Here is an 8,562-nt window from a genome sequence, read left to right on the forward strand (position 1 = left end):
GGAAAATCGTGAACCTCATTCTCCCGTAAATAAAGACAGCAGCATATTTCACCCTCGCCGTCTCTCTTAAAGCGCAGGGTGACAAATGATGACATGTTATCGCCATTTAGATGGAAATGAGGTAGCACCAAGGTGAAAAATGCACACAAAGGAGGGATTCAAGCGCTCTCTGATTGCGGCGGCGGGGTCGGCGGACTTCACCTGTTCCCAGGCGAATATGTGCTGGTTGAAGTAGAACTGGATCTGCTCGTTAGCGATGTTGATGCAGAGCTGCTCGAAGGAGTTCTTCTTGAAGTTCTCGAAGCCGAAGATGTCCAAGATGCCGATGTTCAGGCCCTTGTCATCCTCTCTGGAGGGTGAGAAGAAATGAAACATCAGGCCTTTAAATTCATCCATTTCTTCCAGCAAGTTCTTTTTTATTCTTCGCATACAAAAGTAGGAACCCTGCGAGATGACCTCATTCTGCATTCACGACGCGCACATAAACGCACACACCATCACACTTCCCGCTCCTGAATCTCACCCCAGGTGGCTGTCGGGCCGCAGCAGCGAGTTGATGCGGTTGACGATCCAGCTGAAGAGGCGGCCGTAGAGAGCCTTGCCCATGGCGTCCCTCACCTCCGCCGCTTTTTCCACCGTGTTGGGCCTGACGATCGTCTCTCCCCGGGCCACGACGCAGTGGGAGGTCAGGGCTTCCTGGAGCTCGTCGGAGCGGATGCGCAGCAGTGAGGCCACTGAAGGGGGGACACGAGATGAGGGATGGGATGAAAGTTAACATTCCTAGAAGTAGTAGAAGTGAGTGCACGAGCGTGCAAACTTTAAGTGCCCTCACTCACACTCAGGGAGGAGGATGATGTTCTGGGTTCAGATTAAAATAAGTTTCCATCTGTACAGCTTTGTAAATGACCCGTCAGGACAAATGTTTAAATTTAGAAAATATAACGCCTGAGGAAAGTCCTGTCCGGTGAAATCTGCCCATTGCAGATGTATGTTTGGTAATAATGTCTCTGGAACTCTGCACTAGTCTGTCTGTACTGATGGATGATTTATTTCAGAACAATAGTTTCCTATATTTAGCTCCACTCCACCTGGAGCTCTGCGGAGTTAATGGAAAGGAGCAGAAGAGGGAGGAAGAGGAGGAAATTCAGAGTCATGTTTGGTTTTACGTCATCATATACTGAAGTGTAACCATGGCCCCCTCTCCCCTCTCTCTCCCTCCCTCCTCCCTCCTCACCGTTCTCGAGGACAGAAATGTTGGAGATGTTGCTCTTGTCTGTTTGATGCTCGGTGGCGACCGGAGAGAACTCGATGTCCCCGGAGTTGAGGATGGCGGCCAGGGTGCTGTAAACGCTGCCCAGCTCCTGCAGAGACGATAGACTGTCGTTAGAAAACTGATACCAAATACCGTAACACCCTAATCTCTTCAAATCTTATATTCTTCTCAGCTGTGTAGGTATTTGGAGGTTTTGTCTGTTTTTCTATTTTTTTTATCATCATTATCACCTTATGTAACGCAGAAGCGCTTGAGGACTCAGACTAACAAACTCAGTCCTGCCACTTTCATGAAGGTTTGTAGGTGTCGAGTCATGCAAAGCCTGAGAGGAGGCAGAAATGTTCAGCTGTGTAAGGCACAACATGCACTCTAGTTAAATGGAAAGCTGCTGAATCACAGCTGAAATTTCTGCTCTCACCTCCAAAATCATCTGTCCATAATTGGTCAGGTATTGGAGTTTTTTACTAACTTTTGTGCACAGTTTGTGTTCTGACTTTTGCTTTTTAAATTACATTTCCGTTGTCACACCAAATGTCCTTTCTGTGCTCAGGATGTCATGTTTTGTTAGCAGCCACAGGAATAGCATGAGCAGCGTTAGCTTCTATAGCTAAATGTCCAACAAATGGGAGCGCCATTTAACGAGTCTTAATTCAATTTACAAAAACAGACGTTTAAAAATCATCACATCACCGAAAATGACAACAAAATACAGTAAAAAGCGACTTTTAGTTTAGGAAATATAAAATAAAACCTGTTGGAAATAGTGCGTCTGTTTGCTCAAGTCGTCTGACAGTGAAAAAAAGCTTCTAATGCGGCAGTTTGTGTCTTGAAACTGTGTCGAAATAGATAAAAGTGCCTCAAAGATAATCTTCATAATCTTAGTACACATTCTGTGATTTCATGCAAGACAGGACGTACTATAGAAAAGGAGGCTGTTCCTCCTTCGGTGCCAAGCGATTACAGGATAAGTGCTACTGACGTGCAGATCCCAGAGGCAATCAGCTCTTAGGGCCTCATTAGCCCTCACAATGCCAACAGCTGACTGCCTAACATGTGCCTCCGTAGCTCCGTTCTCCATCAGAAGACACCTATAGAAACCACCTATACACTAGTTTTAAAGCTTATTTTGTGGATTTTTAAACACTGACTTTCATACATTACAGGTATAATACAGGAGTGTGAGATCATGTCTGTATGAATGTTAGGATCAAGGTTATCGTGGGCGAGACACTTTCAGCTTTTTGCCCAGTGACTGATGCAGTCGTTTGTACCTCCAGGGTGAATCCAATGACTTTGAAACACTGCTCCACTGCATCAAACTGCTCCTTGTAGAAGGTGTTGCTCACTATGTCAGGCCCTAATTTAACGTGCTCGTTACACAGATACCTGCAGTACAAAGAGGAAGCAAAGATCAGGATCGGGGGGGGGTGTTGGGAAGTGGGGAGTTGGCGGTGTGAGTTGGCAATAACAGCATTTCGAGAGAGGGGCTGAGAAATGGCAAACCTACTTAGGTGTTTTGCTGTCGGAGAGCTTGTAGTGGGCCAGCTTCTTCCTGTCAGCCAGGCCGGCGTAAATGTAGTAGAAGATGTGGAAGTTCCTCTCCCCTCTTTCGAGACACACACACACACACACACACACACACACACACACACACACACACACACACACACAGGTCAGAAATTCAGGTTGTAAAAGCATAAGAATGATAAATGTGACTTTGTTAGCATGTTGCTCGTTTGATGTCACCTGTTTTGCTAATGTATGACGTGCTGCAGTTAGGTAAATAATTATGCTAGCTAGCTCACATCACGGCGATATTATTTTTGGATGTGTTGATATTGACATTTCGTAATATAATAAATCATATTTTGGATTTTTCTAAGAAACTTTTGCCACATTTTGTCAGTTTAGTGGCTCAAGTTTTCACAGTTATAAGCTACAATGTCATGCGTTTAGTATTTTATATGTGCATTCTGGTTACTATCCTCCTCACAAATCCGAAAACATCCCTGAGGTTGGGAATTATGAACGAATCTTTTGAAGTACGATTTTTTGAATGAATGTGGATCCGTCTTGTTTGCTGTTCTCAACAATTAGTATCTAACAGGCTGAAGAAAAGTGCAGCTACACTCAGTGTTTTCAGCCTGTCTGACCCACGCGTCTGTTCTCTAATGAAATACTTGAGTCTGCCTTTGAAGTTCCAGTAAGGACACTCGCAAGACCGCAATCTTTGATCAAACAGGAAATAAGCTAGCCCCTCCACTTGACCCCCGGTCCGCTCCCCAGACACACGATAAGAAGAAAAGGTGGATTGAATGAAAGTGCTGGGTTGAAGGCAAATGCCACCAGTTTGAGATGGAGAGGCAGAGGTGAAAGGAAGAGAGACAGAGTCCATTACGCACTGATCCCCTGACAGCGAGCGGGGAAAATAACCTCAGTGTTCTTTCACAGAACAAGAAGAGACATGATTTACATATCTATGAACGTCACTGTGAAATGACAGCAATGAGCGTCATGAGGTTTCTTACATTACAAAACAAAAAGAAGGAAGTGATATTTACACGGCCTGGTGGATGACTCTGGATTTCTCCAGCAGATACTCAGATATCTGCGCTCCCACCACCGTTCCCCCGCAGGTGAACTTCATCTCCAGGTACTTGCCGAAGCGGCTGGAGTTGTCATTGATGACCGTGCAGGCGTTTCCGAACGCCTCCACCAGGTTGTTGACCAGCAGGATCTTCTCCTGCAGCGTCCGATTATTGGCCTGAAATGAAACGCAGTACCGGTTTAGAAACGGGGGGGAAATCAATAGCAGCGGAGGTGATCGTGCTTTTGTCACGAAATGATGCATGAAATTCTGTCGTCTGCCTTTTTCTATTCATGTTGTTCCCATCAAAAGTGGCACTGCCAATCGTTTATTTTACTATTCCACTTATAAAAAAGCGAATTGAATTGAAATGGAAATTTCTTTTCAATCAAGTCGCAAATCATGACTGGCACCAGCTGGAGCTTCAAACAAACTGATAACAGGATGTTGAATTTGGAGGACACGGCTGTTGCCAAGTTTAAAACTGCGATTTCTAATTTCTTGTCATTTCTTTGAACAGTAAACAGATTTCATTGTTTACCCTTTTATTTACAATATTATTTCACTGCCTTCCTGATGTTTGTATTTGGTGTGGTTTGATAGCTTTTCGTAAATTGAAAAAACATTTGCAACCTCGGGCAAAACTTTGTGAAACGAAGAATAAATGGGAATGGGAAGGACATGTCAATGTGATGTTGTGGTTATTGGACCATTATAACTCACCTTCCCAAGAACAGTCAGCTGCTGCACTAACAGATGAGCACTCTCCGTTTTCCCGGCTCCACTTTCTCCGCTGATCACAATACACTGCACACAGGAAGTCACAGAGATTACCATAAAACTACTAATAACAATAATTCCACCGCGTTAATGGAGACATCTTGATAAGCTGACTCCAAAACAAGCGGAAATAAAAGCAACTTTCTGCTCTCAGGACAATGTCGCAATGATAATATAACACTTGTGTCGTGTGTGATGAAATGAGCACAACATTTACCTGGTCTGTGTTGTATGACACCATGGACTGGTAGGCCACATCAGCCACAGCAAAGATGTGCGGCGGGTTAGCCGTACGCTTCGCTCCTATGTACATCTTAGTGTGCTACAGAGAGAGAGGAGCGTTGACGATAAAAAGAAAAAGACGTATTTAAAACATGCACAAGAATGTAATGGATAACATGCGGTAGATGTTATTTAGAATAAAAATGAACGTTTTCCACCTGTGAAAACTGTCATATGATACATTATATTTTTGCTCTGGGAGGAGAGGAATGAAAAATAGCGACAAACTTGAGGCAAAGACAAACGTGATGATTGAGAGGAAAATACAGTCAGTGAGCTATGGAAGAGGCAGAGAAACAGGGGCAGTGTGTGTGTGTGTGTGTGTGTGTGTGTGTGTGTGTGTGTGTGTGTGTGTGTGTGTGTGAAGGTGCAGCTAAATGGGATGCAGCAGACTGAAGAACTGCAGAGGTGCTAATGAGATACGCTGCGCTACATTCGGTGCATTATTGACCAGATGTATTAGGAGCACACATGCGTAAAGAAAAACAAACAAAACAAACAAAACAACCCACAGACCTGAGGAGCGTATATCTCCATCTTATGGAAAGGATTGACTGCGATGAGGATGTCTCCCACATATGTGTAAATCTGGTCTTTTCCATAGCGACTCTGAAGCTGCTCCGTGACGGTATTCTGGAGGGAAAAAAGAAACCTTGATTTTCAGGTATGTCATGTTTCCAGCTACTTATTCCTGTCTAGATGTCTCATTATAGGGAGATAACTGCATTACAATCATTATTACAACCAAGCAGTCCTTTAGCTTATGTCCTGCCTCAAGTCAAGGCCTGTGACGCCCGTTTCGTCAATGTATTATCTTCGTGTCACGCGGTGATTAATCCTCCTGTCTCCGCGCTGCCGGGACGGGTACATCACCGGCAGCGGGGCGGCGCAGCCTCCCTCGTACCGGCAGAGCTGCTCATCTTGAAGGATGGGTGGAAATATCCGCCGGCAAACTGAGGCCGGTTGTATCGTTCAATACGTCAATGCAGCGTTCTCGTTTGATGGATTGCTCTCGGTGTTATTTGGGCAAAAGATGCCATTGTGCATTTCTCACTGTGCTTCATCAACAGACCAACAGGGTTGATCGGGAAAAATGATACTAAATGTTGTGGTTAACGGAGGGAGGGAAAGAAATCACCATATATATATGTAATAATTATGAATTTATGTGGCTTTAAATCACAAAATATCTCTGTAAAATGCATGAAAATGTGTTTTGAACAATGTAATAACTAGTTTTTACAGGATATCATAGATCTCTTTAGGATGTAATAGATGTCGTTGTTATGGTATATTTAAAAACAAATAAACAGTTGTCAAAACAATCTCACCACATGGTCCATTTAGTAGCTGTTCTGGAGCTTTTGATTGTTTCACACTACAATGCTTATGTTCCTCGTGACCATTTATGTTTATTTAGTTGTTTGTTATTGAGATGTATATTTATGTCAATCATCATCAGAGAAAACAAAAAATAAATAAAAAACAATCAGAGCTCGGACTTCCTCACCTCATCTAGCACTTCCAGGGTGGCGAGGTCGTCCACCTCGTCGGGGTCAGTCTGTGTCTTCATGTGGCTTCCTTTTTTAGTGTGGATGCGCTCATGCCTGGAATTCACAGGTCGCACAACCAAGTCTCTTACTAAAGCAGTAATGTACGCGACTATATCGGTAATCTATATTCAAATTCAGTACATCATGAAAACATACCACAGTCCTGCCGCTGTTATTCACTAAGGCAAAGAAGCGCATCTCTACATTTTAAACAAACCTTAAATAATGTAAATATAATCACACCTTCAACTAGATAAAAGATTTACATGTAAATATAATACGCTGTAACATAAATGGTGAAAATAGAAGGGGCATCAGTATGCAGCTCACTCCGCCCTCCATCCTCCCTTTGCTCCCTACACCTTGAGATTGATGTTTATTTTTGCATGAAACTGTAAATTATAGGGGAAATTGTACTATTTAAAATATTTACTCCTACAAACATGACTCCTGAACTTTACAGACTGATATCTGCACTGTTCACTGTGATAAATCACTTTAAATACAAGCTAAAAGAAGTCTGGACGTATCAAAATGCACCACAATGAATAAATCATTGTTTCCTCACATTATGTGTCAGAAATGTATGATTACATCTTATTACCAGCCACATTCAAAAGGATTTATCATTATTTAGCTGATGATGACTGCAATTAATCTCTGCTGAAACGCCATTTGTCTGAGAGTTAATGACGAACGTCGGTGAGGTTTTCGGAGCTCATCGACTGCGCTAGGTTTGGTGTCGTGGTCCTACAATGACAGGACGTTACAGAAAACACAGGGAATATAGATAACAACGTAAAACAGACGACAACGTAAACAATGGCAGCATGTAAACAGTCTAAAACCAGCTAATGTAGCTGAACGCAAGTACATGTGCCTTCACTACTACAACAACAACAAAAAGCCAGGTAGCATCTACTCCTACTGAGGCTTAAAGGTCATATATATGCATGTGTTACCTGTCATTACTGTCTGTGCCTCTGTCTGTCTTTCCATGATGGCTTAAAACGACAGAAATAGGATTAACATTTCATGACTGTACTGGGTGAAACACTTTTCTGGGCCAACGTGTCTTGGCTCATGTGACTCACGTCGCCGCCTGCACGTCAAGTGAAGCCGGAGCAGGATTGAGCCTGTCTCTTATACACATCTCTGCTGGTCTCACTAATGAATGTTGACCCGTTGTTGCAGGCTGCTGCCCATGCTGTCCATCTGGGTGCACCAAGTGCGCCTCTGGCTGCGTGTGCAAAGGGAAGACATGCGACACCAGCTGCTGTCAGTGAGGAACCTGCAGCATGGCGCCAGACCTGCTCTGTGTGATGGAGCCTGCGTGAACAACTTTGAATTGGTTACTGTCGCAAATGTCTAAAGAGTAATTGTTTTGTACTCGTCTTTCAATGTTGAAATAAATGTTATCGCAACGTGGTTGTCCTGGTTTGGCTTTAAAATCTCCGGCCAATGTGGCTTCAAGTGTCAATATGAAATGAGCTGACTGAGATGTTCTGCTGCAGTGTAGTCATCTAACCAAGGCCAGACTCAACGAGGGTGTAGATGCTTAAAAATCAAAGCTGCAGTTCTGTTGACTTCAATGATCAAGGGGAAAGTCCTTCACTAGGTGGAAGGTCAAGTGCAGGCATCACATGTAAAAGCCCTAAACTGAATTGCTAGACTATTGTTGGTGTTGTGGCACTAACAAAGGCTTAATGTTGTGGGTTTTTAACACTGTCTTCAGCATCAGCTAGAGGTGTCTGGGCCATGTCTTTCAGTGCAAAGACATCAATACACTTTCATAAGGTTAACTCAGACCCAGCTGTCAAAAGGTCAACTTTTACTTAGTCATTGAGAATTCTTAAACAGCTTGTTCTGCATTAACCAACTGTTTGTCTTTGTCACATGACAAACATTTGAGTTTCAAATTTGGATACTTGCAGAATTAGTGCTGAAGAGATTGTATTATAAGATCAGTCATCCTGTGAAAATTCCTGGGTAACTTCTTAGGCTTTATCATGACCAACTTTATCATAGATAAGAGGGTTGAGGTTTTACCGTTTTCATTTTTGTTCCATTCATTCAGGGACTTCCAG

The 8,562-nt window shown here is 43.2% G+C and overlaps 1 protein-coding gene across 1 annotated transcript in view; it reads right to left on the bottom strand.

Annotated features, from left to right (window-relative positions):
* The window catches only part of myo3a (myosin IIIA), a 44,656-nt gene that overhangs the window by 15,580 nt on the left and 20,514 nt on the right, over positions 1–8,562 (bottom strand). The window contains exons 9-19 of the mRNA XM_087169940.1: positions 7,438–7,479; positions 6,433–6,529; positions 5,439–5,555; positions 4,858–4,962; positions 4,584–4,667; positions 3,835–4,037; positions 2,781–2,879; positions 2,545–2,659; positions 1,235–1,361; positions 524–734; positions 202–349 (exon numbers count right to left, since the gene is read on the bottom strand). Of these exons, the coding sequence (XP_087026066.1) occupies positions 202–349; positions 524–734; positions 1,235–1,361; positions 2,545–2,659; positions 2,781–2,879; positions 3,835–4,037; positions 4,584–4,667; positions 4,858–4,962; positions 5,439–5,555; positions 6,433–6,529; positions 7,438–7,479 (1,348 nt within the window). The remainder of the gene's footprint in view (positions 1–201; positions 350–523; positions 735–1,234; positions 1,362–2,544; positions 2,660–2,780; positions 2,880–3,834; positions 4,038–4,583; positions 4,668–4,857; positions 4,963–5,438; positions 5,556–6,432; positions 6,530–7,437; positions 7,480–8,562) is intronic.

This window comes from Seriola lalandi, unplaced genomic scaffold (assembly GCF_002814215.2).
Source record: "Seriola lalandi dorsalis isolate HSWRI2012SDOR001 ecotype SW California unplaced genomic scaffold, Sedor1 jcf7180002054923, whole genome shotgun sequence".
Classification (NCBI taxonomy): Eukaryota; Metazoa; Chordata; class Actinopteri; order Carangiformes; family Carangidae; genus Seriola; species Seriola lalandi.